Source organism: Phyllosticta capitalensis (genome assembly GCF_038381095.1).
Source record: "Phyllosticta capitalensis strain CBS 128856 chromosome Unknown BKA78scaffold_4, whole genome shotgun sequence".
Classification (NCBI taxonomy): Eukaryota; Fungi; Ascomycota; class Dothideomycetes; order Botryosphaeriales; family Phyllostictaceae; genus Phyllosticta; species Phyllosticta capitalensis.
In genome coordinates, this window is record NW_027117442.1 from 2,657,930 (window position 1) to 2,685,234 (window position 27,305).

The following is a 27,305-nucleotide window of genomic DNA, read 5'->3' on the forward strand; positions in this document are numbered from 1 at the left end:
GTTACTATACCCACATTGGTCCAAACTCCAGGGCGACTTGGCGACGCACAACATGTACGATTCCCAGCCGTTGTCCTGTTGTTTTTGGAGCGCAATGTCGGTCAGGCCGAGGATGTGGATTTTTCGGCTCCAAGTTGAGGCGGCTCCTGTGGACATGATGCGCACATGAGGAGCAGAGGCATAGACTTGTGACCACACCTTGGTAGTCCAGTCGACAGTTGCGCCACTTTTTCAGCCACCTTCAACCCTTGCTTGGGTCGTTTCCACCTTCCAACACTTCTCTCGAGCTCGGTCTCATTAAGGTTATGGTTGAATCGCCGCCTCATACGCGTTGCTGACGATCAAATTTCAAAAGCTGATAGAAGTGTTGCCGAGAAGCTAGCATTGAAGCCGTACCAACGCATCCCAAGTATTGCGGTTGGAGCTCACAGAATTGCGTTGCAAAGTTCCCCGATCTTACGGAAAACAAGCGTTGAAAACATGCAGGTCTACACGCAGGTTTTGGGAGCCACTTCCTCCGTCTTCCCTCGGGGTTTCGGGTGATCCCAGGAGTGGTCGGCGCCACGAACCACGCTTCTGCTGCTTGCAACAACCACCGAATTCAGGGTATGGAGTAGCGCGAAACGATGGCGATTAGTGGCTGAAAACAAAGGCTGCACAGTGCAAACGATTGGTGCAACAACCAGCCTCTCTCCATCGTCCTCACTGATATCCTACAGGCTCTGGCGCTACAGTGAGCGACGAAAGAAATTGCCAACCCCGAGACTCCCTGTCGCTAAGCGCGAAAGCGTAGGGGCCCGGAGTGACCAATCTCCAGGTATCTTGAGGAGAGAGTATTTTCTCCCGCAGAGGAGGGTCAGAAAGAGCATTCAAGTGCTCGCGTCTGAGCATACTCAGGTTGGATTCCTCTCGTCACCCACTGTGGCGCCCATAGCTAAATCCGCGCTCAGCTTTGCAACGGCGCGGGGTGCGCGTGCTGGATATGGCCGCACCAGCCTCACTGGATTTCACTAGCAGAACACAGCCTTCGGAAACTTTCTTTTATCAATGGCAGCACCCTTTTCCGCTTGCATTTCCACAGGAGACCACATCGTTCGGGAACCTTTGACCTTATTTCTGCTTCTCCACATGGCAGCTTTCATTCCCAAGGCCAGTGACGTCGTGATATGGATCAAGGATGCTCGCAAAAGGGCCCTTGAACTTTCGGAAAGTTGTAAGTGTGCTCTGGGGAGCTATCAATGTGTTGCTGGCTGACATTAAATTTTTAGGCGAGGCCGCAGGCCCTGACTTTGACAGCATAAGTCACGATGGTGGGTCGCTTTCTGATGTTCAGCTTCTCATTGCGAAGATGGGTTCAAGCACCGCGCACTTTTCATGGCTGACATTGGGCCTCGATAGTCGACAGGCTCGAAAAAGCGCTTCGCGCAGTGAAAAAAGAATTGAAGATAGAGGGGGCGCCCTTCTTTCCAAACCACGGAGAGGAATACGACCACATCATTCAAGGTTGCCACTGCAGTTTCCAGGATTTGCATAATCTCATCTGGAGGAGCAAAATTCACGGCTATGTGTCTCCAAATGACACGACGAAAGTCGGCCTAAAACTCCGAAGCCACACAGCCCAGCTTAAAGATGTCCAGAGACGTACTCAGATGGCGTCTATGGGAGTACCGCATTGCCAGCTCGAGACAATCCGCGGGGACAATGAGTTAGGAAGACGAGACTCGAATGTTCACAGAAGAAATGTCGACCTGAGTGCGCTTGCTCGGGAAATGTTGATGGACCAACAAAACACTCCAATAAGCCCGGTTGAAAACACACCAGTCGAATTACCAGTCGAGTTCCCACCTCGAATTCAAATCCCTCAAGCAAGTCTGGTCTATGGACTCAACACTCCGGTGAGCCCGGTGGACAACAACCCAATCGAGTTGCCAGTCGATTTACCGCCTCCATTACCGCCTCGAATTCAAATACCTCAAGCGTGCGAGGTGCATGAGCTCGACTCGGCTACTCCCTCACCAAGCTCACGTTCCCCGGTCTGCGCCCAGCCGAACGGACCAATATTTGAACTTCCGGGCCCACCCCGAATTCCCCAGATAAGGATTCATCCGCCACGTTCGTCGCCGGTGCTTTCAAAAGCTCTCCCCACGCGGAAGAAACTACCGAACTATAATTCGCCGACAGTTGAAGACTGCGATGATGAGGGCAACGGAGGCTCGTCAACAAACACGGAGACCAAGCCCCTCAAACAAATCGACACAGACATGTCGGGGAGCAAGGAGGAAAAGTATGATATTCAAAAAGAAGTCAACAAGTACAAAGAAAGGCTTCAGGAGCTTGAAAAACAGCGCCTCCTTGAGAATTTGTGAGTAAACGACATCATTTGAGCGAAACATCTATGCTAAGACTTTTCTTCAAAGCCGAAAATATCGTAGACGCTGGTCTGCCGACCATGCGCTAGGGTTGACCGAGGAATCAGGATCCCTACCTGATGGCAAATGTGTGACGTACTTCATCAAGCCCTCGGGCGAAATCGTGGAGAAAGCAGGAGAAAGCTGCCAATGTCATGATTGCAAGAGGATACGAACGCACCACCAGCACAATCCGCAGCCATTGGAAGGAAGTTCGACCGCGGACTCCTCAAAGGCATCGCGTTCCCGTGGATACTCTGAATCCAATCTCAGAAAAGAAACGGTCAATACCTCTCATGCAAGAGGACAAGATGCATCTAGCTACGTGCCTCCTGTTAGCCGCGCTGTCGACACTTCGTACACAGGAAGACAAGACGCGTCTAGCTACATGCCTCCCGTCAGCCAGTCCAAGCAGAAGCCCCATGCTCTGGGGGCAACAAGTGGTGCATCGAATAGCCACAGCATCGCCCCACCATATCCCCTCACTCCACCGTATCCCGTCTCTCCACCATATCCCGTCTCTTGGAAATACAGTATCAATGGCTTCAACAGTCCTCAATCTGGATCTTCAGAGTACAAGCCAAACGACTACAAGCCAGCCGACTACCAGCCAGCCGACCACAAGCCAGGTGAAAACAAGCCACGCAAACGGTATGTCCCAGTGCCGTACTACCCGTCCATCTACGACAGCTACGCAAAATGGGGCTGCGCTCCATCCGAATACGACACGACAGAATACTCGACAAGCTGTCGTCCAGGGGACTACAGCTGGTTGGCAGACTTCATTCCACCGGGCTACGACGCCGACGACGACCTCCCGGCGGGATACAAGCTCTTCCTGACCGACCCCTTGCGCTTCGACCCCGACTTCCTGGCCAAATTCGGCATGCCACCTGTATCTCGATATTAAAGCTGAATCATCCACCTCGTTCGATTTGTTTTTTGACTCCCGAGAGTCGGCGAGGCACTCGACTGGTCCCGCTCGTCAGATGCGGCGTATTTTTGGGCTGGAGTTTTGATTTTGGAAAGCTGGCATGTCTCTCCGTCAATGTAATTAGTTGTCAAGAATCTAGATACAGTCATGGAAGTTGGAAAATAGCCGAAATGCTGTACCCAATCCACTCAATTCACTTTGTCTTTTCCCTCGATATACATTTTGGACCTCAATCCACACCTCCTTTGGCCTCAATTCACACTACCGTCCACTGGCCCACTGACGTACTACTGCAATATTCCGGCGCACCATGTGAATCGAGGGCAAAGCCGATTGGATTGGGTGGATTTGGTACTTGGCCCTTTGGAAAGTTCTGGCCAGCAGGTATGTATACATCCAACGAGCCCGCTGAAGAAGTGTCGACACAGCAATCATGCCCCTCCCGAAGATCTCAAGACACCACAAGATGCAGGATCATGAGACGGCAAGATTCCCCAATCCACCCTCCGACTCCTCGTCGTGCTTGCATTGAAACAGAGGCGTCTGACACGCAGAACCAATGCCACCAGTCACCACAGTGCCAGATAAACGCGCTGGATCAGCGCCGCTGCGCATCGCAGCACCATCAAAGCCAACGAGCCAGTCAGCCAGTTGAGCAGATAGTCAGCAAAACGAACATGCAGAGTGGTTTCATTTTGGCCAACAGCCACCGGGCGTACAGCGTCCACTTGATAGGATACCGTACAGTTGGAATGATTCGCAGAGGAAAGCAAAGTCGAGATACCCACCAACAAGACCCTGCATAACGCGCCTCCGCCTCCACCCAGAGCAAATAGTCAACGCCAGTCAGGCTGATAAGGTGGGTAAGCCAAACGACGTGCAGACAGATAGGACAAGCACCTAGGCATCGAGGGGCTGTCTGTGGCTGGCCACCACTGAGTACATCTGGAAGTACCTACCTACCCCGCCATATCATGCCATGGCACCTATGCAGCCCAGCGGCCTTGCCCTCGGCTGCACAGCGCGGCGCTGCGGGTTGAAAACTCTGCGGTACATATGCAGGTGAAGGTTTGGCAACGTCTTGTACATGGGCCTAGATTTCGCTCCCGTCTCCCATTGTTGCTCCGAGGGTCGTCGGTTGCTCACTGCTCGCGCGGTTGGTTGCGTTTGTGCCTGACATCAGTGGCGCAACGTTCGACGCAACATAACGCGGCAGGCAGCGCGCGTCGGCGTCGGGAGGGGGGCGGCGGGTAGGGTAGGGTAGAGTAGGGTAGAATGGATAAGGGACTGCAGAGTCTTTTTTGGGGACGAAAGAGAGAAGGAGAGCGTCCCGCCTACACATGGATACTTGGCATATGCAGGGCAAAATCTTCCTTGCCGTCAGGCTTTTGTTGCGTGGTTTACAGGGATGAGCAGGTGGTGAAAAAAAAGCGTGGATGCGGGAGTGCGCTTAGCATGGCAGAGCAGAAATCTCAAGATCAAGGTCAAATCGGGGCAAATTGGAATATTGGAAAATTGGCAATGGAAGGATTGGGAAGATGGATGAGCAGTGCGTATCTGCGGAGAGAGAGAAGATGAGATGGTCGCCCCGCCTCTTGTGTACCCTCTGGTCAGCTGCAATGTACATGTGGGAGTACGTACCTGCAGATGTGAGTTGGAAGTGGGGTTCGCGCAGGTAAGCGGGCAACAGGCAGGCAGATGAGCAGTAACAGGCGGTAGGCTGAAGGCGCAGCACTGCTGTCGGTCAATCAGACTGTCAGTCGAAGGAGCTTGCTTTCCAATGCTCCTCACGTCTCCTCTCTGCGGATGCGCTGCCGTGCTCGGTAGCTAAACAGCGGTGGGTGACGAATCTACAGATAGGTAGCCATTAGCCAGTAAGGCGTCGTTCAAGCGAGCACCTCACGCATCAAATTGCCGCATTGGGCAAGGGCAGCGAGGCACAAGGCGACTTGCCCAACGCCGTGCTGCTTCACACTCCTCAACATCGAACAGAGCAAAGGCAGAAGTGGAGGCGCGGCAGAGCCAACCAACCGATCCACGTCGCAGCGCTACTGCCGCCACCGTCAGCAGTGTTGCAAAAGGTTTGAAATGACATCGCCAACAACATGGTAGGAGCACTGGACGAGACGACGCGAATTGATCTAGATCCATCTGGCGATGCATCTTGCGATCGGAGCGAAAGAAAAACTCTTCAGCGCGCGGGAAGCCGAGGGCCAGAACAACACCGTCCATCGCTGATGAGCGCGCAGTCAGAGCAGGCGCGTCCTTCCCGCCGAGTTGGTAATGGAGGTGGACGAGGGGAGGGGAGCAGCGCCGAAGTGCGTCGGCGGCGTCTCTGGGGTCGGCGGGCGTCGGCGTCTGAGCGCTGAGCTGGCGGGCGCGGGTCGACTCGAACAGTCTCGACTGTGATGGTGGGTGGCGGGTGGAAGAGCGCGGCTCTTGGAAGGTACAGAGGTTGAGGTATCGGCGGGCGTCAAAATAAGGCAGCGCGTGCGCGGGAGACTTCAGGGTTTTCCCGCTCGATTGCGACAGCCGTGGACGGGTTGTCGGTATCGCTAGGCTGGGAGGTCCAGCTGCAGGCGCATGTTTGGTTGGGGTAAACACGAAGTTCTTGGAGTGGTGGGAGCCGCGTCGTGTGGATTGGCTTGTCAAGGCGCCGACCTGAGGTCGCACGGCTTGACTCGAGGCGGGTGGTGTTGTAGCTGCAGGTGGGACGGGAAGAAAGGAGATGGAACATCGATACCGAATGACTCGCTCTACGGCGGCTCGTGAGACGTGATGATGTGCCATTGACGTGAAACTTGGAAGAGGTTTGTTTTGACTATGACGATGAGATTATCCTCTTGTATAGCAAAAGACATTACTGAGGTGGGTCATGGGGAATAGATAGGTATATGGGTATTACTCTCAATGACGTAAAAGGGTAGCTTTTGTTGTGCAGCATGACCTCAGCTCAAACACCCCGGCATCATACCCTTGAACCGAAAAGTAAACAGACGCTCGAACTGCTTGACCAACAACAAACACCGTGAAAACACGCAAGTACAAGTCCCAATAAATCCTTTTACTTTTAAAACACTACCGGACCCGTGGGTCTTCTTGGGAGGCGAATCGTAGAAACCGGAACCGCAGTTCTCGTTGCGCTAAACAGCCATTACTACGAAGGAGTCGAAAGTAGGACGTGACGTAGGTACGTCATAAGGTAAGGTGACACTTGTGGCGTCGAGGCGTTCGAAGCGACAGCCTATTGTGATGCGAGACAAGCCATGGCTTTGGTGTGGCGGGCACATGGCAGTTGGCGCGGATCGAGATCGAGAAGATAATCGAGGAGAGGCGTCGGAATGACGATGATAGAGATATATCGTGGGATTCGTAAAGCTCAAGGGTGGCAACAGCAGACAACAACAGTGACAAGCAGGTTGGTGGTGAAAACGAGAGGTGATGTTCTTGATATTACTTGTACTGTCGAAGACTCTGCTGGGCCGAAGAGCCCTTGGAATACTTCATCCATGCAGGGCAGGCATCTGCGATGGTCGAAAGCGAGCCGCGACGGTTGCTGCTCTCCATGGGACGCTTTCTGTGGCAATGTTAGACAGGACAATAGTGCGTTGTGGAAGGTCTACTTACTCTGAGTAGGTGGAGCTACGAGGAGAGGGAGTTGAGCAGCAAGGGCACGGACGGTTGAGATACTGACTGTAGAAGCAAGGCATGGCGGATGTGGTGGATGAAGTGTAATGGAGTGGAGTGAGATGGTAGAAAAGCAGAGTCGAGGTAAGAAATAGGTAGTGGCGGACCCAAGAGCGGCCAGACGGGGTGTGGCGCGGGACAGCGGACGAATAGGTGGTGGCTGTGGCTGAGGGGACAAAAAAAAGGGTCTCGAGCCGTCGGCGGGCGAGGGGAACTAAATAGGGATGGATACGAGGTCCGGTCCGGATCAGGAGACAGCAGCAGGTGGTTCCGGTGGGAAGATGGGCACGGCGATCTACTGGCAGAGCATGACGGACGCTGGTGCGCTGGTGTCGGGTGCTTGTATCGTGTGAGGGATGCTCTTTAGCTTCCGGCCGTGGGAGAGGCGCTAAGGTGAGCAGACGGTGCGCGATATACGCGATTGGGCTTAGGACAATAAGAATGTTAGCCGCGCATTGCGTCAGAGGTCTGCGACATGTCTGTACGTACCGAAAGGGGCGGGGAGGGGAGAGAAGAGCGAGGTGTTGTCCAAGCAAGGCCAGATGTGAGCGATTATTGAGGAGGCAGTGCTGATGTGCTTGGAGAAAACATCAAAAGGGCCGCCTCGTCTTTATCATAACAATTTGGACATGCCGTAGGGCTGAGATGGATGGGGAAAATGCCTCAGCCAAAGCGATCATGAATAGTGGACAGTCGTACTGCAGACGAAACTACACGCCCTTAGTCAAGCACCCAGCCCAACAACCCGCCCGCAGCGCAAACCCTCGTCCATGACGAATCGTCGATGCAAGATGATGGTTGGATGGAGGCTCTTTGGTCTGGGTCGGGTACCGATGTACCAAAATTGGCCTTGAGGCTATTCGAAAGAAGGTCACGGCGTAATCAAAAACGTCCCCCAGACTGCGCCGCCGACCCCGGCGACGATCATCCGCCCAACACCATCGACTCGACAAAACGAGCATGCTTCCGTATCTCTCGGATGCCCATGGAACGCCTGTTGCGATGCTTTGTTAGTGTCCCAAGCGTGAACTCCCCGCACCGTGTCATGGTGATGGTTGTGTTTGCTCGTGTGCCTTGGCAGGTCAGCCTTTTTCGCCTGCTCCACTTCCTGGTTTTCTAGAGACGAAGAGTGGAGTGGAGAAAGACAGGTGATGCAACGGCCATGAGGTATTTGACCCAGGCGAGGCGAGTCGTTGGCCGGCAGACGCCTGTTTGAAGCCGCCAACCTTTGCTGCTTTGGGCTTCGTCTGCTGCGTGGTTTTCGACGGCTGCACTGCCCGCTCTGTCTGGTCAACCACTCCAACAACACCACCGCTTCTCGTGGCCTTCTGACAGCGGCTCTTCCCCCCTGAAACTGCGTGCTTTCGGCTTACTCCTTCATTTCCAGCAAACCAGCGTCATTTTCCCCCACTCAATTACGTTCGTCGTGCGTTGAGCCCGTTGCCCCTCTCCCGCCTTCATCTGCGGCTCTCGTGTCTGGTGTGGGGTGTGGTACATCTTCACCGCCGGATCATCGTGATATTTAACTATCTCTCCAGTCCCCCACCTGCCCAAGAAGTCATCGAGTGCACCGTCTTTGCTTTCGTCATACTGTCGTCGATCTGATTTTGCAGTCTTACGTCGTTTTTGTTTGCATCAACCAGGGCCATTTGCCCCACGGCGACACTAAATACCTTAATTGCCGTCTCCTCTTCGTCCCACCTCCCCATTAATGCCTACTCCTTCCATAACGCTCACCTCGCCACCTCCACCTGCACCGGGTCAAGCGCGAGATATCAGAATTCTTAGTGGTTCGGCTCCAACAGGTAGCGTATCACCAATCTCATCTACCTAGTCTGAACTAATTTTATGCAGCTCTTTCCTCCACTCAAACCATCACTAGCAGCTACCGCAATCGCTACGCGCTCTATCTTGCTGCCCAGTTCAATATCAGCGCTGCTGCCGCTTTTGTCGAAATCGACGAGCACCTCCGAGTCGTCAAAAATACAACTCCGGCATCTGAAGCCGACGTTCGGGATGTTCGAAATCCTGGCGGCATTTAGTGCCTTTGTCGTTGCCCTCGTCATCATGGACTTGCACTGTGGCATCGCCGAGACAAAACGAAGTCTTAGAATGATAAAACAAGGCGGCTGGACTCAATACGGAGGCATCTAGCACTCAACCATTTCCTTCGCGACGGCATCTTGAGGTGTATGATTCGCGGACAGAGCTTCTGTTGAATTTTTTTCCTTTGGCTTATCGGTGGCGTTTGGATGGTCGACTTGGTCTGGGGACAACCGGCGTATTGGAGTTGTAGCGCAACCTCCCGGCTATTCTGTGTACATCTTATCACAACTGTGCAATGTTAGACGCGGCCTTGTGCCACTATCGGTCAGCAAGAACCACAGTAATCCCACTCGAACTTTTGGTGTGTCTTGGCAGCTCCCGCGATATGCGCCTCCAGCAAGGATGGTGCTCCTTGTCAAGAGTCTGGGGTATCAGCGCGGGATGGAGCCTTCAGGTCGCGACGAGCATTCATCAGGGAAAGGTGAGGATTTAGCCTCATGACGTTCCAGTTTCGAGTGTCGAAGGTCCGTTTTCCAGAACGCTTTTCCAAAGTGCCCGAGCCTCGTGCTCATGACTTGAGCGACGTTGAGAAAGACTCTCTGGAAGCGCACAACCTTGAAAGAGGGGAAAGCACCCTATCTCTGCTCTTGCTCAGGCTCCGTGCGGATCGCCTTTGACTTTTCTCAACCCAGAACGAAATAAACACCAACAGAGTCAAAAAGATAACTTCATCAAGTACACTTGCCTTGCCGAAAATAGAAACGACTCGTCGAGACTGGCAGAAGCAATTCGCAATGTCCTCCTGAATGAGGGAAGGTCTGCATTGGATAAAGCCCTTTTCGCAGAAGAGAATTTTGAATGTTGAAACTTTAGTTGGAAGAGGAGTAGATGCAGAATAGACGTTCGGCAGTTTTGGAGAGGCGTCGAAGTCTCGGCGTTTCTGTTCCACGACTTGCCGAAGCGCATCAGCAACGACACAGCTCAACTCCCGTCTCAGAATGACGTGCACCATTATGGCTGCGGCGTTGGCTCAAATGTGAATTTCGCCTTGCTTGTATAGAGAGGCAGATGTGGTCGAAGGAGATGGCGGGCATGGTGTTGGTAAAGGTCCCGCCTAAGCGAGGCCGCACACGCCGCCGATTGTTGAAACCATCACGAACTTCGCGCCACCAACCCATCCGCCTCATCCACAACTCCAGGTACGCCAGCACCCCCGCAACCCCTCTCTCGTAGGCGCGCTCGTCGTCAATTGCTCGCCTGCATTCACCGGTGCCCTCTGTTCGATTGCTGACGTCGGATTTCGCTGCTCCAGCCCTCCCGACCCTCTTCTCTCACCCACATCGCAATCATGGATCAGGCTAAGCTCGCGCGGATGCAGGCCTCTGTGCGCATCGGTATGTCAAAATCCAGTTCTTTACAGTCAAAATTCGGCCTAGGAGCACGAGTTTCACTCAATGAAAGCCCCGCTAATGCGATGACGTGAACAGGGTAAGAAGAAGCTCCTACAACCTCGCCCCCCACCCCACCCCAAACGCCACGGCGTAGACTCGACTACCTTGGACGATTCGGCCTCAGCATAAGATGGGATAGCTAACGAGTGTTGTACAGAGGCAAGGGTACCCCGCGCAGGAAGGTCAAGAAGGTCCACAAGAGCGCCGGCTCCGACGACAAGAAGCTCCAGGGCGCCCTGAAGAAGCTCAACGTCCAACCCATCCAGGCGATTGAGGAGGTCAACATGTTCAAGAGCGACGGCAACGTCATCCACTTTGCCGCTCCCAAGGGTGAGTAACAAACGCGGATCTACGGATGCATCGGACACGTCCAGATCCTTCAGAGGGAAAGAACCTGCAGCTCACAGTCACGCAGTTCACGCCTCGGTCAACGCCAACACCTTCGCCATCTACGGCAACGGCGAGGACAAGGAGCTCACCGAGCTCGTCCCCGGCATCCTCAACCAGCTGGGCCCCGACTCCCTGGCATCGCTCCGCAAGCTCGCCGAGAGCTACCAGAACATGCAAAAGGAGAAGGGCGATGGTGACGAGAAGAAGGACGACGACGAGGACGACATTCCCGACCTTGTCGAGGGCCAGAACTTTGAGGGCAAGGCCGAGGTCGAGTAAACGAATCGTGACGTGCTAGGGTTGGCGGATTAGTTTATCGGCAGCGGATCTACCATGTCCATGTCTGCTTTACGTGTGAGATTGCTTCCTCGGGCTTACTTGGAAAAGTTGAGGCGGTGGGAAAAGCATTAGGAAATCACATCCTCGTTCCAATCATCTGTACCTAAAACTCGAGGACGAAGCCGTGTCTGCAACGACGGGCCATGCTCTTGCTTGAGCTTGGAACAACACGAATCCAAATGAATAGTCCAGGCCATATTGAGCCGCTTGTAAAGAACTTTGGGGTGGCGTGCTCGAATGCTCCTTGTAGTCATGTTCACTTCGTTTAGTGAGTTGAAAATCGAGATGCGTGTATATAAGGAGTGATCAAATGCCTTGCTTCAAAAGGACCTAGTTATTTTAACTTGTAGAAGCGTAGCTACAGGGAGCATTCAAGCACCCTGCAGCGTCTTAGAGTCGCCATTTCTTTTGCGACCCACTGTGCATGGTCAATGGTGGTGAGGTCAACCCGTGATTTGCGATCTAATCAATCTTATCAGCACCCCTGCCTAATCATCAAGTGCACGACGCGACCCAAACGCGTCCGTCCGCGCAGCACTTCCTCTCCACAACCTCTCCATTTGACCACGTCCAGGACCTTTGACTATGGCTCGTCGGCGCTACACTTCAGATGTTGAAGATGACGACGTGGAGGACTCGGACTCGTACGACTCACAAGACCACGAGAGAGCCAAGCGCCCTCGCTACACGAACGGCGATGCGTCCAAGGTACGCTCCCGTCTTGCCGTTGCCTTTTGAGTATGCTGACAGTGTACCATAGTCTCCGGGTGGTCCAGTAATGCCACACGATTCTCAACCAGAAACGATACGCGCAATCAACTGGCGGGACCCTGACCTCCCCCCTCTACAGCACCAGCCGGGCTCTCTAGTCCGCATCAGACTCAAGAACTTTGTAACCTACTCGAGCGCCGTATTCAACATTGGCCCCGCCCTCAACATGGTTATTGGTCCCAATGGAAACGGCAAGAGTACAGTCGTCTGCGCCATTTGTCTGGGCCTCGGATGGAGTCCACAGCACCTGGGACGAGCCAAGATCATTGGCGAGTTTGTTAAGCACGAGACGAGGGAAGCGACGATAGAGATTGAGCTCGCTGGTGGCCCACCGACAAGAGGAAGAAACTTCGTCATCAAACGCACAATCAGGAAAGAAGACAACAAGTCTACCTTCTACCTGGACGGCCAGCTGACTCCCCACAAACGAATCACTGAGCTCTGCAAGGCCTTCTCCATCCAAATCGACAACCTTTGCCAATTTCTTCCACAAGATCGAGTCGTCGAGTTTGCCGCACTGAGCCCTGTACAACTGCTCGATCAAACGCAACGCGCTGCTGCCCCGGAACACATGACTCAGCGCCACGAGCAGCTCAAAGAGTTGCGCAGGAAACAAAAGGTCGACCAGGACGTGCGTGCTAGGGAGGGAGATCATCTGACAAACCTCGAGGGCCGACAAAATGCGCAGAGGGCCGATGTTGATCGCATGCGCGAACAGCAGCAGCTCAAGGACAAGATGGCGGCCTACAAAAAGATTCGACCATGTGTCAAGTACCGCGTCATTGGCGAAAGGATGAGGGAGGCCAAGGAAAAGTCGCGAACGGCCAAAGAGGACCTTGTAGACCTCAGGCGGCGGGCTGAACCAACCCTGGAAGAGATGCGAGATAAAGAGAACTACCTTGCTCAAGTCAGCACCGCGGTGAAGAGGCAAAAGAGTGCTGTGGAGCGATTGGACCGTCATGCAAATACCCAAGCGCAGGAGATCAAAAGACATGCAACAGCGATTGAAGACAAGGAGAGGGAGATGGATGCTCAAAGGGCACAGGCACAGGAAAACAAGTCTGAAGCCCTTCGGATTCAGGGAGCTATCAGGAACCTCCAAAGCCAAATGGACCAAGAGCCTCCCGAACCGTTTGACGCTGCCCAATTCAATGAGCAAATCCGCGAAAAGACACGAAAAATGCGGGAAATCGAAACGCGCACTGCCGAAATCGATCAAAGCCATAGGGAGCTGAAAAACAGGCATGACTACTTGAATGAGGAGCTACAAAGGGTGCAAAAGGAAAAGGACAATCTGCGGTCCCAGGGCGGCAAGCAGGAAAGGAAGCTGGGTAACCTTTCGAGAGACACAGTCAGAGCCTGGGAATGGATCAAGAGCAACCAGGACAAATTCAATCGGCCTGTCCATGGACCACCGGTCATCACGTGCTCCGTCAAAGACCCGGCATACGCTGACGCTGTCGAATCCTTGTTCCAAAGGGGCGACTTTTTATCCATTACTTGCGAGGACAAGCGGGACTTTCGTCTTCTGAGCGAGCAAATGGCAAATATGTCAATCAGGGACGTCCACATCAAGGAGGCTGTGAAACCTCTGTCTTCTTTCAAGCCAAATTTGGGCGAAGAGGATCTGAAAAGCCTCGGGTTTACGGGATTCGTTTTGGACAAGCTTGCTGGCCCAGACGCCGTCCTGTCGATGCTCTGCGACACCGTCAGACTTCATCAGACTGCTGTCACGCTCCAAAAGCATAGCGAAGAGCAATTCAGCAGGGTTGTCTTGTCTCCCATTTCAAAATGGGTCGCAGGTCGCATTAGCTACCAAGTGGTTCGACGCAGAGAGTATGGTGATGCCGCAACATCCACCACTACCCGACCCGTCGGGCAGGCCCGCGTTTGGACGGACCAGCCAGTCGACGAAGCCGCCGAACGGGAATGCCGGGACAAAATTCGCGAGATTGAACATGAACTCGAGGAAATTGTAAATCAAAGGAGAGACTTGAAAGACGAGCGCCAGGCAAACAGGCAAAAGACCGAACAGCTCAATAACGAAAGGGTTCGTGTGTCGATTCATTGCCAGGAGAGGATTCTGACCTGCTGCAGAAACAAATCGAAGAGGAAAAGAGCGAGCGACAAAAGCTCCAGCAGGCTTTTACCAGCCTTCCTGTGAAAATTGGTGGGTTCCTTCTTTCCAAAGGTATACACAAGCTGACTGGTTCCAGATACCCAAAAGGAAAAGTTGAGAGGCTACAAAGAACGTCTGGACGACTTTGATTCGGAAATGCAGAGAATGGACATTGAGATTGACAATCTTGCTGTCAAAAAGGGCCAAGCCGCCATCAACTACGCTGTAGGTCTCTTGTCTTGGTTACCATATACCGCTAATGTTCATAGAAAACCGCCCAAATCCTCCTCGACAGTCACGAGAAGTTGTACGATTACCAGGTCCGAGAGGCTGAGGCCGTCTCCGAGTGCGAAATCTTACAGGCCAGAAATGAGGAGATCACAGCTGAGCTCGAGACGCGGCAACGAGAATACCAGGCCCTCGAAGCCGACTGCAGACGCCTCAAGAACGAGGCTGCTGGATTGCGCGAAGAAATCGCCCAGTTGGTCAACACAAGATCAGACGAAGAGGCGGATCTTGTTAGCGAAGTTGAGCAAACCATTGGCTTGGACGAGCTGGAGGCTGAAATCGAGTCTTTCAACACGCGCCTGACGCTGCTGCACGGCGGAGATCCAAACGCAATTCGCGAGTTCGAGCGGCGCGCCAAAACCATCGAGACGCTGCAAGCCAAGCTCGCTGGTATGGACACGGCACTTGAGGAGCTCCAGGAGCAGATTGAACAAATCAAGTCGACGTGGGAGCCAGAGCTTGACGAGCTCGTCGAGAAAATTAGCGAAGCTTTTTCGTACAATTTCCAACAGATTGGCTGCGCCGGTCAGGTCAGCGTTTACAAGGCCGAAGACTTTGACCAGTGGTCGATCCAGATCCAGGTCAAGTTCCGGTAAGTCAAGCCAAAAAAAGCAAGCCATGCAAGAAACACCACTGACAACCAACTTCCCCAGCGAACACGAATCCCTCTCAATCCTCGACTCGCACCGGCAATCGGGCGGCGAGCGGGCCGTCAGCACAATTTTTTACCTGATGGCGCTGCAGTCGCTGGCGCGCTCGCCGTTCCGCGTCGTCGACGAAATCAACCAGGGCATGGACCCGCGCAACGAGCGCATGGTCCACGAGCGCATGGTCCAAATCGCCTGCCAGGAGCACACCAGCCAGTACTTCCTCATTACCCCCAAACTCCTCCATGGTCTGGACTGGCACGAGCGCATGTCGACCCACATCATTGCCAGCGGCGAGTACATGCCCGACGATCCTACCTCGTTGAGCTTTGCGGCGCTGGCGGATCGCAGGATGGCGCAGAAGGGCTTGGCGTAGGTGACGGTCGATGTGGATGGGGGTTCGAAGGAGGGAGTGGTGAAGACGAACATGATCAAAGACGGACAGGCGTTTGGCTTCAGGATTACGGAAGAAGGCGTTGGCGAGATGGATGCCGTGGGATCGATTGAGCTTTCTGGGCTTTATATAAGCTGCGACATTTCGTATGCGTATGGATGCTTCGACGACTGTGACTGTCTGTTTTGTGGGATGTCTTGCAGTCATTGCTGTTGTTGGGCCTTGGTGATGTATGTGGTTGGTGGTCGAGTGATTTTGAAGGCTTTACCCATCTCCTGCCTGCCTACCTTTGATTCTCCCGTCCAAGTCCAACATTTTCGTGAATTGTGCCTGCTCATCCATGCTTTCCTTGACTTCCAATTTGGCACGCATGCATGGCTTTACCAAGTGCAGCATCCACAGCAGGCAAAAAAAGAGTGTTGCAGCAACGATCACCGTGCACCCATCCAACCCCCCCCCCCCCCCCCCATGTCGACATTGTGTCTAACTGATCTTGCCACGAAGTAGTCATGCGCCTCCCAAACCTCTGGGGTTGGATAGACATGGGGGGAATGAATTGATATTCGGCATTTCAATTGCACACACAATACAGTCTCTGGTTACTACTGCTGCCGGCGACCCACTGCTGCTTCATTCTTGGACCCGACGACATGCCGCCTCACTGGATGGACCTGGGCGCTCGATTATTGCCGCTCGCTCAGTCAGTCAGTCCCATCTGTGCCCCCCCTCCCCAACGACGATCCATCCCCTCTTCTCACCTCGTTCTCGCTTTCTTCTCTCCCCCTTTCCATCCCAAAAACAGATCTCACATGTGGTGCAAATTTGGTTGAATAGGTATTCATTTGATCAAGGAAATAACCGATGATTTGAAGTTGATCAAAATCAAGTGATCCACGAGAAAAAAACAACGCCGTAAATGACGCACCAACCACGACGGAAAGACAATGGGGGGTTAGTGGACACGGGAGTGAAAACGCCTTTGCGCCGACCTTCGATCAGTCCATCCGTCTGTCAGTTGAGAGGACTTGAGGGTGCTGTGCTTCTTCGCCTTCTCCTTGAGCTCTGAGCTCTGAGCTCTGAGAGTTCCAGCGGCCCTACTACAGGTATGCTGCGTGCACGCCCCGAACATGCAGCATCGCATCCATCTTTCCTCCCACCACCTTCTGACATTTCCACCACGACCGCACGCACGCACGCACCACCCCTCCCGTCCCCCTTACTCCCCCTTATCATCACCTCCTTCCCCACCCTTCCCCAAGCCCCCCGATCCCGCGCTCTCCTGCTTGACCAACCGGATCTTCTTCTTCAGCGGGGCGCCATCGTCGTCGTCGTCATCGTCGTCATCATCACTGGACCCGCTATTAACATCCGCGTCGCTATCAAGCCTCTTTTCATGCTGCTGTTTGCTGCTGCCGTGGTTGTTTTTGGATGAGGTGGAGGTGCGGTCTTTGGAGGACGATGATGCGCCGTGGTGTTCGCGCTCGCGCTTGTTGTTGCTATTGAGGAGCTGCGACGAGGGGGTCGAGTGGCGCTCCTTGTCGTGAGATTTCGAGTCCTTGTCCTTCTCCTTGTCGCCCTTTGCCCCCTTCGTCTTCTCCTTGTCCTTGTGATCGTCCTTTGGCGGCCGTTTCGACCCCGCGGCCGCAGCCGCAGCAGCCGCCGCACTCGGCGCCTTGAGCTTGAGGATCTTGGTGCCGGAGCGGTGCTGGGGGCCACCGTCGCCCTTGTTGGAGTTGGGATTGAGATTTGACGACGAGGGCGTATTTGATTTGGGAGAGTCGTTGGCGCCGCCGCCGCTGATGGCAGCAGCAGCGGCGGCGGCGGCCTTTTCCCGGTCGGCCTTTTTGACGTAGCTGCTCTTCTTCTTGACCTTCTTGGGCGTCGTGTCGACGGCGGGAGCCGCCGCCTCTTCGTCGTTGTCGTGGTCGTCGGCGGTCGACTTTTTGACCGGCGACACTTTGCCCCCTCCCTGACTGCTGTTCCCCAGGTTGCTCCCGCCAGGCACGGGCGTGCCGACGCGGCTGCCGAGCGGCGTGTTGGCGCTGCCCGTGCCGTGGTTGTTGAGCTTCGCCATGGCGTTCCTGCTACTCTGGCGGCCGGCGATGCCCAGGCACTTTTCGGCGTGCTGCGCAAAGCGCGTGATGAGCAGACTGCGCTTGCAGTTGGGACAGGTGTGCCACGGGATATACGAGGCGGGCTTGCCGCCAGCCGCCAGCTTGGACAGGCCGCCGCTCTCGGCCGTCTCGGTGTCCTGACTGCCTGGCGTGTTGTCCTTTTCTTGCCGCTTGATCAGCTCGCGCTCCTTCTTCGTCTTGGCCATGTCCGTCGGGAACGGGTTGTTGTAAATGTCGTGCCCGGCGCGCGACACGAACGGGTGCCGCGTGCAGTAATTCTTGGAAAGATCCGGCATCTGCGCGCCCGCGCCCGCAATGGGAAACATGAGGCGCGGCAGCTTGCAGCAGGGGCAGATGATTTCGGGCGTCGTCTTGAGCGGGTTGCCGCGCAGCGTGACGCGCCCGTTGTCGTAGACGGCGGCGGGCGTGTCTATCTTGACCGACGGCGGCTGCGCCGCGTTGGCTGCCTTGGTCTTTTCGGCATTGTCGTGCACTTCTTGTATCGCGGCTTGCTCGGCAATTGTGGCTGCAGATTGCATGCGCTGCAGCTTCTCTTCTCGATGGGTTGACAGGACGATTTCGTGGATGATGTTGGACAGGCAGTCGTCTATGATGCCAGTGGCCTGCAATTACAATCAGTCATGGGCTTTGCCTCCAGTCTGCCAGACGTACCACGTCCGCGAAGCTCAGAGCCGCTCCCTGAGCCTTTCCGCTCCCACTTGCTTTGTCCTCCGACATGGCGACTTTTCAATCGTTCAGGCGATACCTGGTTCTCTACACAATACTAGCGGTTCCGGCAATTGTGCGATTCTACCCCAAGAAGAAGCGCAAGGACATGGGCTTCCCGACTGTCTCTTGAGCTGGGGGACCAAGGAGATTATCGGCACGGTAATGAGTGTGAACCGGCAAGGACGGGGGACAGAGGTTGTCTGTATCGAGCAGTGGTTGATCGTGCGCAGCGCCCAGCGCCGTGCCGAGATTGAGGAGGTCGTAAGTCGTCTGCTCTCAGAGCACAGGCGCAACACAATCAGAAATCGGTGGTCCGTATGGTAAGTTTGGTTGAGGGAGGGTTTGGTTGCTGGCACTGGGCTCGACGGCCCGTCACGAGCCCAGCAATCGCGTTATGCGAGGCGGCGTATGTGGAGCATGCCTTGGATGCGTCGAGACGGAGCGCTGCGAGGAGAGCCGGGGCAAGACTTTGCGAAAAGAGGGCGCAGTATGTAGCAAGGTCAATTGTTGGACGTTGACTTTGGGTGTCAGACTAAAGGGTCACTTTGGCCGGCCGCCGCACAACCGCATGGCCGTCTCCGTCTCCGGCGGCTCGCATTAGCGCACTTTTTCAGCCACACTTCAGCCTCAACTCGACGCTGTGACGCCACTATTTAAGGCATGCAAGTGGTCACGCTGAATAGATCTCAAGTGGGTGTTGACTGATTGATGACATTACGAGTTACCGACTACCAGTGTCTGTTATTTTTCTCCATCACACAGCTCTCGACCCACACCGACCCAATCAATCCCAATCCAACCACGCTCACAGGTCTTTGTGAACCCTTCACTGCCAACGCAGCACATCTCCCGCTGCTCCAAACAACACCCTACCATGCTATTCCAATCCGTCAAACCTCACCCCAATGCCAACCTAACCTCTCGCCTAAAAATGCCCATCAACGCAATTGCGAATGCCAATGCCTATGCCAATGCAAGGGAGTGTGATGATGCGTCCCAGCGTACCGTGCAAACCCAACCAATGCAGAAAGAAGGTATAGAGATGAAGTGGAAGAGAAAGAGGGAAGAAACCAAAGCCATCAAAGGCGTCGTTGCGAGCAGGAGTGGCGACTCCAGTCTCTCCAATAAGCCTTAGGGCACCCAATCGACCAACCGACCAACCGTCCGTGTCAACGTTGCAAATCATATCCAGGCATGACGTCGTAAGAAATGGCAAAAGAAGCAACCCAAAAGCAAATCATGTCAAAGCAAAGCAAGGTGAGAGAAGAGAGAAGGAGAGAACTGAAAATGCCCACGAGGCAAGAACGACCATTGCGTGCGCGAGCGAGCCACGTAACTAGCGGCAGACGCACATGTACAGACAGGCGTTGCATGCAGCAAATCCAGAGTGCTGTACCATCCGAACACTAGCTAACGCAACGCAGAATGACGCGGACGCAACGTCGACCGGCCTGCAGTGTACTAGCCAATGCAGTGATGAGTGAGTGTGCTCGTTTCAAGCGCCCAGTATTGCCAAGTCGTGTTTATGAGCAACGCCAACGCGGATGTCGAGAGGCGTGTATGAGAGGCCTTGGTACCGGGTTAAACAGGTTGACAAGGGCGGTGACGATGATGCAAGTTTGTCCACCAACGAGCCGGGCAGTGGCGCAAACGTCCGTACAATGACAACGTCTAGTTGGGCGTGTTGGGCGTGTCGGGGACGCGCTCCGAGTCGACGGTCGAGACGGTCGACGTGGGGCTGCGCATTGTGCCCGCAGAGGCGTCCGAGTCGCGGCGCGCCTTCATCTTGGAACGCAACGTGATGATGGGAGACTGGAAGATTGTAAGTACGCTTGACGTCTGATTGGCCGTATTCTGGAAGGATTGCCGAAGTGGTTCGACCGGCTGCCAGGAGGAAAGGGTCGCTTACAAGGAGGAGGAAGGGGTTGAGGCGGCGCTTCTTCTTGCTCTCACCCGTGGAAGCCTGTGAAGCGAACTGTTAGCGAGCTGATACGGTGCTGGACGAAGAGATAGATGACATGACGTGAGACGTGCCCAACACCCATGTCTCCAAGACGAAAAGACCGATCCTCAGCCTTGCAACCGTCTGAGCTGGCCAGTCGCCTCAAAGGCGGGGAATGTTGGGCAAGTGAGGGGAGGACGAGACAATGGAAGCAAGGGACGCGACGCAGCCCTGGCAGCGCACGCGACATCAAATGACAGGAATGCGACAGCCAAAGGGCTCTGAAACAAAGACGTCCAAAGCAGCAAAATGCAAACAAAAACAGAGAGAGGAAGCGCATGGCAACGTACCTTGTCATCTTCACTACCAGCGAGGATCTCGGCGAAGTTGGTCGCCGGCGCCTTGCCAGTGTTAAAGGTAGGTGAGGACTTGAGGAGACGGCCGCCATCCCAGCCAACTATTGGGAAAGCGTTTGGTTAGCCAGTAGTCTAAAGTAGCGCAACGGGAGTTGTGTTCTGTGGTAGTGGCAAGAAGCTAGCGACAGCAGCCGAGCGAACCAGTGGCTGGCAGGCGACGATCTGCGCAGTGCATGCAAACGGCGTGCCACTGATCTCTTGGAGATTGAGCTGAAGGTGCCATCTCCACGAGGTTGAGAGTAGAGAAGCGAATGGAATTGAAGTGAAGGACTCGGCGGACAAGATCGAGGCCATGCGCAAAGGGAACGAATGAGACTTACTGCGCTCGAGCTTGCCGTAGGCCTCGCCGCTGCGAGAGGCCCACTCCTGGCCGCTGCGGTCGCGAAAGATGTACTTTTGCTCATCGGAGTCGTATCCAACGCGCGTCATGCCCTCAGGCAGACGGTAGGCATCTTCGTCGTAGCGCGAATACCGGTTCATGCTGGCGAATGCTTTTGATACGGTGATGTTGTAAATAACGATCTCGGCGGTGATGAGTCGGCGACGATGTTGTTTGGTCTCGGCGCAGATGTGGCAGGCGAGGGCAGTTTTGTGGGAGGGCGTGCTTGATCTGGCGTCGGCAGGCAGGTGTAGGAAGGAAGGTAGGTGGATAAAATGGGCGGGAACAACGTCAACGACGTCAACAGGAGAGACTCGGACAGCAAAATGGCAGGCCAACGCCTTTTTGGTCAAGCCTCTTTGTCTCTGAGATTGTCGAGGGATGGAGGAATCGAGGGACGGCAGAGAAAGGGTGGTCAGAGGGCGGATACGAGGGTGGTGATAAGCTCGCAGGCGTGCAGTATGGAGATGTGCACAAAGCGCAGGCGCCCTAGTCCCAATCTAAAAAGATAACGCAGCAAGAGCCGGGGACGATCTAACAGAAGGAGCTGACGGGCCGGTGCCGAAGGAGGAAGAAGCTCAGAGGACCGTGGTAAGGTAGGTGGCCAGTGGCAATGGAATCGGGGAATAAGTCGAGGGCACATGAGTGGGTAGAGGCAGGAATAATATATGGAAGCCCCTCATCTGTCATGCAGCGTGGCTGTCTGGCACTGCTGGCGGGCGGGTGTGGCAGTTCAGTTGGGTACATGGTGCCAGCAGTGCGACGTGATGTCGAGCAGAGATATCCCTCCCCGTCCTCGTCGTCATACAAAGGCTGAACTTCTGAAGCCTCAACCGACGACCTTAAGCTCCCGCCGCCGAATGATCGCCCAGTCTAACCGCTCCCGGTAATGCGGCACGCCTCAGGTACCTTGCAGCCTCCCGTCCCGCGTCCAAGAAAACTATCCAAAGAGTTCGCAGATGGTTGTAGTCTGTGGCAAACAAAACGGCAAACGAAAAAAGAAGCAGAGGCGCCATCTTTTGCCTCTTTGCAACGGGACTCTGGGCAGTCAAGGCAGACAACTCCACCCATGTCCTCGCCGTCAATGGGGCCACGCTCTCGCCGCACTGATCCGTCTCCCACCATTGCGCTCAACTCATGTCTGTGCCTTCTGCACCGTGTACAACGTCCCCGCCTCCTCCACCACCTGCCAAAACATCTCCACACCTTTTCCGCCAGTTGCAGACACGCGCCGCCTGCCCGTCCATCCCATCACCACCACCTCCCTCCAGACACAGACATGTAGGCAGCGCTGCGCAGCACATCGCACATGGCACAACGCACAACACCACCTCGCCTCGCCTCGCCCCCTCCCCTCATGCCCAGCCCAGCCTCCCCTTCCCTCCGCAGCAATTGTACAACGCACACGACCAGCACCCGCATCTCGCAACGGTCGGATGCTCCCGAAAACCACTGGGCCCCCACTATGTACTAACGGAGTTTTTACCTCGCCTCCCTTCCGCAACCAGCCTTGCACCGACTGGTTGAGCAACCGGAAACGTTGTTTCAGCCCGCTCCGTGGCGAATGTCACCGTGCGACACGAGTTGCGCTGTGCAGCGGATATGTACCTATGTGACTGAGTCCCTCTTTGCGCCGGTTGTGCAGACGGGAGGAGGCTGGGGCAGTTTGTCGCCGTGTTTTGGGGGTCGGCGCGTGCGTAGGCAGGTAGGTACACGACGATGGCCTACCTACATTATTACAGTACATATGTACCTAACCAATTCCCCCACCAACCTAAGCAGACTCGCAACTTGGGGGCCGGCGCTCGCTGCCAGAGTCTCTCCTCGTTTCGTCTCGTCTCGTCTCTTGTCGTGTCGTGTCGTGTCGTGTGCCCCGGTGTCGTCGCGCCTTGCCCGTCGTCCGGTGCAACAACCTCTCTAGAGGCACGCAAGCAGTTAGTTACGCGAGCAGTCACAACTCACTACTGACAATCCAAATGACAATTTCGCTGAAGCCGAACACAAAGTAGTCCAAACCAGTCCCATCTCTCATAATCAAGCAAAGCCATGCAGACTCTCCGGGGCACCCGTCCATCAAACAAAACAGATGGGCGGACGGTCGAGAACATCCAAGTTTCTGGTTCTCAACGTGGTCCATGAGCGTGTCGAAGGAGATGTCTGGACATTGATGAGGTGAGTATTTTTGTGACGGAGGAATGGCACGACGGGGCGTTTACAAAGCGTAGCTTCAATGTTTTCAACGTAGCGAGCGTGCTCTGTACAGGGACCTCATCGGGTACGTATGTACTGATACAAGAAAGCTTCAAGCCGTCTGTATTTATTCATCCGTCTGTTCAACAGGTATAGAGCAAGTAATAAACATAGGTGTAGTATTTCACCCCACACATCACGATTCTGCAGCAAAATTACTTTCCTTGCCCTATTTATATATCCACGTACATCAGCACCAAGCAGGCAGCCCAAACCTATACATCACAAACAAACAAATGACACACAATCACAAAATCCTCACATATACCAGGACAACCAAACATCTGAACAACTGTCAACGCTTTTTTTGAGTTAAATATAAGAGTAGTAGTGTAGGTAGGTATAGACGCGCGCACGTGCGCACGGGGAGTCATCATACCCTCCCCGCTGCAGATAGGTAGCCATGGCTCGCAGCCAGCCAGCCGGAGGAAAAAGCTGAAGCCCCGGCTAATCAGAAAAAGGAAAAAGGAAAAAGGTAAGTAGGAGAAAAAGAAAAAAGCATCCATCTCTTCGCAGCAAGCAAGAGCTAGCAAACAGACAGGCCGCTCGATCAAGCGCGAGCTCTGACCTGGCCTGGGATGGAAAAGGGGGGGGAAAGAGCAGATCGACCGCCCACCGCTGCTACTGCTGCTACTACGTACGCTCGCTCGTGCAACGACTGGCTCGCTCGCTCGCTCGCTGTTTTCGCTCACTCAAGAAACATCAACTCCACATCTTTTTTTCTTCCTTCCGCCCACCTATGCATCCCTCAACCTTTACTCCAGGGGAATGCCGTCGTACTCGCCGTAGCCGAGGGCCAGGTTCATGTTCTGCAGGCACTGGGTGGCGGCGCCCTTGAGGAGGTTGTCGATGGTGGCGTTGACAACCACGCGCTTGCCCGACGAGTGCACGGCGAAGCCGCCCACCTCGACGCCGTGCTTGCCGGCAATGTTCTTGACCAGCGGGCTCTCGCCAACAACCTTGATCAGCTTCTCGCCCGCGTACCGGTCCTGGTAGATTTGCCGCACGTCCCGTGCCGCCAGCGTGCGGTTCAGCGGGATGGAGATGGTTTGCTGTGGGAATGGTCAGCGTTTGATGCAAGCAACGGCAAATGGATGCGACTGCGTTGAAACGGGAGCTTGTTGATCCCGTGGGATCGTGGGTGGTGAAGGAGGATTCAGGACGGGAAAAGATGACAAGTTGGGTTTGTACTCACGTGAATGCCCTGGAACCACACAGCGACGTGGGGAATGAAGGCGACATCGGTGCCCAGCTGCGTCGAGACCTCGCGCTCGTGGATGTGGTCCGTCAGGCTGTAGGGGATGAGGTTGTTGGTCAAGTTGTTGACGTCGTTCTTGGGGCTAGGCTTGGTGCCTGCACCAGAGTATCCAGACACACCAAACACGGTGGGAGTGGCGCCGATGAATTCGGTGAGAGGCGAAATGCCGACCTGCGCGGCCGTGGCGTAGCAGCCCGGGTTGGCAATGCGCGTGGCGTTGGCAATCTTGGAGCGGTCGACGAGCTCGGGCAGACCGTACGTCCAGTTGGAGTCGAAGCGGTAGTCGGCCGACAGGTCGACAATGACCGTCTCGGGCTTGCCGGCCGAGTCGACGGCATCGACAAACGGCTTGCAGACACCGTTGGGCAGAGCCATGACCCAGCAGTCAATCGAGCCCTCCTCGGCCATGCGACGGACGTCGTCGGGAGAAAGGTTCTCGTAGGTAATGTCGCGCTTGGTGTAGCCCTGCAGCTTCTTGCCGGCGAGCTCACGCGACGAGACGTGACGCAGGTCCATGTGGGGGTGGTTGTTGATCAGGTCAATCAGCGCCTGGCCAGTGTATCCACGGGCGCCAATGAGGGCGACCTTGGAGGGCCAGTCCTTGCTCTTGTACTTGATGCCATAAGGAGGGTTGGGGTTGGTGCCAGTAGCGTAGCCCCTGGAGTTGGGAGTCTGGCGGATGACGGGAACCCTGCGCGCAGTCAAGGGGGAGGAGCTCTGGGTCAGGGTACGAGCGGTCGAGTAGGAGCGGGTCTGCTGAGCACCACCCTGCCTCAAGCTTGCAGCGTACTGGGCGGCGCGGTGAAGCTGGGATTCGAGGTTAATGTCGCCAAACATGGAGCGGCCGTGTTGCTTGAACTCAAGCATCAGCTGGCGGACCTCCTCCAAGTCGGTGATGCCGTGCCAGAAGAGAATCTCGTCACCGTGGCGGAGCGAGCCATCGGCACGCTCAGCGAACCAGGTCAAGTTCTCGTCGTGCGTGTCAACGGTCCACATGATCCTGGGGTATTCCTTTTGCAGACGGGCAAAGATGTTGCCGGCAAGGTTGGTCAGCCAGCCCTGCTTGGTAATGGTAAAGGTGGCCAGGTGGGCAGTCTTGGACTTCTCATCAGGGGGCAGAACAATGGCGAGGGCCTCCATCTTGTCGTCAAAGTACGCCTTGAAGGGGCGCTGAGACAGGCTCTTGACGTAGCGCTCGACAACGGCCTCGGCGTCCAAACCCTTGCGATCCCTAATCAAGACCTCCTTGAGCTTCTCGAGGTCCTCAAAGTCGGACAGCTTCTCGGCCGTCTTGACCTTGTCTCCGCGCCTGATGAGGGTACCCGCACCAGAGTCGGTGAAGAGCTCCTTCTCGAGGAAAGACGGGTGGATGATGGCCACGCTCGAGGACTTGGGGAGGTCATCAAGCAGAGACTTCATCTCCTTAATCTTCAACCTGGTGCCGTGCTTGACCCAGGGCTGCGCCATGAGGTGGTCGTACTCCTCGTCCAAGTTGATGGTGGAGATCATCTCCTTGGTGTCGGCGTTCCACAGACCACCCTTCTCCGACAGGTAGACAATCTTCAGGGGCTCAAGAGCGCGAGCGAGCTCACCCGCTGCGACATCAGCATTGACGTTGAGGACCTGGCCCTCCACGGTCTCGGCCATGGAGGTCAAAATGGGGAGCTCCTTGGCCTCAATGGCGGCCTCAATGGGCTTCTTGTTGACCGAGGTGATTTGGCCAACGAGCTGCCACTTTTCCTTGTCCAAGTAGTCGGCGGTCAAGACACCGGCGGTGATGGGGCGAGCCCGCACGCCCTCGGCCCAAAGAGCCGAGACCAGCTTCATGTTTTCCTCGAGGAAGAGCTTACGCGCAATTCCGAGAGTCTTGGGGTCCGTGACGCGGATGCCCTCCTCGAATTGAGGCTCAACACCTGCATCCTCGATGATTTTGTTCAATTGAGGACCAGCGCCGTGCACAATGACGGGGTAAAGGCCCATGGTCGTCAGGTTGCGCAGAGCAGTGCAGAGGGCATCCAAGTGTTCCGTCAGGATCGCACCACCGACCTTGATGACGGCAAACTGCTGCGAGTCCACCGAGGTGAATTGTGCCAGATATTGCTGAATCTCCCTCTTGGACCCCACATCCTTGAGAATTTTCATGATTGCCGTGCGAGCACCCTCCTGGCGGCCCTCATTCGAGGTGGTGTAGCGGCGGACGGCGCATGACTGGAGTGCTACCGGAGCGGCGCGCAGCGAAGAGGAAGTGGCTCTGCGTGAGGCGCGGGACGCAGCGGCGGCTGCGCGCGAGCGAATGGACAGCATTTTGAGTGGAGAGGAGAGAAAAGGTGTTGAGGAAGCTGTGCCTCTCGGATGACTGGGGTTGTTCCTGAGAGCTAGACTTTATCAGATCTGACGTGGAAGACTTGAACGGCGCCCGAGTCACCGTACGCACCCTGCGGCTCAAACGAGAATTATCTCTCTCCGGGGAGAATGCGAGGCTTGCCAGCAGCCCAGGGGAGCATCGACTGGGAGAAGGCAAGCAGGAGAAAGAATTGCGCGGGCGCAGAGAGTGGAGAGTGAAGAGGGGAAGAGGAAGGAGCTGGAGTTTATGGCACGATGTTTTTTTGCACGACCGGGTTTTCACTGATGGTCCCAGCGATAACGGGAGCTTCCCCCACACGAGTGCAGACGTGCTGCCAGTCTACCAGCCCGAGCCGTCGGCACAAGTCTTGCCTGCTGAAACGTGCAGCTACTGCTCGGC

At 55.2% G+C, this 27,305-nt stretch overlaps 8 protein-coding genes across 8 annotated transcripts; 4 read left to right on the forward strand and 4 right to left on the reverse strand.

Annotated features, from left to right (window-relative positions):
- Positions 1-1,128: 1,128 nt before the first annotated feature.
- BKA78DRAFT_369176 (uncharacterized protein) lies at positions 1,129-3,461 on the forward strand (the record flags this gene model as incomplete). The annotated part of the gene is made up of 4 exons (XM_066892654.1): positions 1,129-1,213; positions 1,269-1,310; positions 1,399-2,362; positions 2,418-3,461. 4 exons carry the CDS (start codon positions 1,129-1,131, stop codon positions 3,316-3,318), a joined length of 1,992 nt encoding a protein of 663 aa, XP_066745898.1. The 3' UTR covers positions 3,319-3,461.
- Positions 3,462-5,241: 1,780 nt separating this feature from the next.
- BKA78DRAFT_295049 (uncharacterized protein) lies at positions 5,242-6,132 on the reverse strand (the record flags this gene model as incomplete). Its single annotated transcript, XM_066886428.1, has 1 exon — positions 5,242-6,132. The coding sequence occupies one exon, from the start codon at positions 6,130-6,132 to the stop codon at positions 5,242-5,244; it is 891 nt and encodes a 296-aa protein (XP_066745899.1).
- A 4,118-nt stretch (positions 6,133-10,250) lies between these two features.
- BKA78DRAFT_312750 (nascent polypeptide-associated complex subunit beta) lies at positions 10,251-11,511 on the forward strand. Its single transcript, XM_066888329.1, has 4 exons — positions 10,251-10,274; positions 10,388-10,469; positions 10,683-10,856; positions 10,942-11,511. Exons 2-4 carry the CDS (start codon positions 10,424-10,426, stop codon positions 11,193-11,195), a joined length of 474 nt encoding a protein of 157 aa, XP_066745900.1. The 5' UTR covers positions 10,251-10,274; positions 10,388-10,423; the 3' UTR covers positions 11,196-11,511.
- Positions 11,512-11,808: 297 nt separating this feature from the next.
- BKA78DRAFT_312755 (putative ABC/SMC5 protein) lies at positions 11,809-15,840 on the forward strand. The gene is made up of 6 exons (XM_066888330.1): positions 11,809-11,963; positions 12,016-14,076; positions 14,124-14,196; positions 14,243-14,370; positions 14,415-15,025; positions 15,087-15,840. The coding sequence occupies exons 1-6, from the start codon at positions 11,841-11,843 to the stop codon at positions 15,454-15,456; spliced, it is 3,366 nt and encodes a 1,121-aa protein (XP_066745901.1). The 5' UTR covers positions 11,809-11,840; the 3' UTR covers positions 15,457-15,840.
- An 850-nt stretch (positions 15,841-16,690) lies between these two features.
- BKA78DRAFT_352311 (uncharacterized protein) lies at positions 16,691-18,326 on the reverse strand (the record flags this gene model as incomplete). The annotated part of the gene is made up of 2 exons (XM_066891330.1): positions 16,691-18,211; positions 18,261-18,326. The coding sequence occupies 2 exons, from the start codon at positions 18,324-18,326 to the stop codon at positions 16,691-16,693; spliced, it is 1,587 nt and encodes a 528-aa protein (XP_066745902.1).
- Positions 18,327-20,226: 1,900 nt separating this feature from the next.
- BKA78DRAFT_312761 (uncharacterized protein) lies at positions 20,227-20,646 on the reverse strand. Its single transcript, XM_066888331.1, has one exon. It carries the CDS (start codon positions 20,615-20,617, stop codon positions 20,267-20,269), a length of 351 nt encoding a protein of 116 aa, XP_066745903.1. The 5' UTR covers positions 20,618-20,646; the 3' UTR covers positions 20,227-20,266.
- Positions 20,647-21,832: 1,186 nt separating this feature from the next.
- BKA78DRAFT_125992 (uncharacterized protein) lies at positions 21,833-22,876 on the forward strand. The gene is made up of 2 exons (XM_066882511.1): positions 21,833-22,759; positions 22,837-22,876. The coding sequence occupies exon 1, from the start codon at positions 22,014-22,016 to the stop codon at positions 22,668-22,670; it is 657 nt and encodes a 218-aa protein (XP_066745904.1). The 5' UTR covers positions 21,833-22,013; the 3' UTR covers positions 22,671-22,759; positions 22,837-22,876.
- Positions 22,877-23,751: 875 nt separating this feature from the next.
- On the reverse strand, positions 23,752-27,171 carry BKA78DRAFT_126036 (putative acetylglutamate kinase). The gene is made up of 3 exons (XM_066882512.1): positions 26,997-27,171; positions 24,500-26,937; positions 23,752-24,356 (listed from the first exon to the last, which is right to left on the reverse strand). Exons 2-3 carry the CDS (start codon positions 26,864-26,866, stop codon positions 24,060-24,062), a joined length of 2,664 nt encoding a protein of 887 aa, XP_066745905.1. The 5' UTR covers positions 26,867-26,937; positions 26,997-27,171; the 3' UTR covers positions 23,752-24,059.
- Between the last annotated feature and the right edge of the window lie 134 nt (positions 27,172-27,305).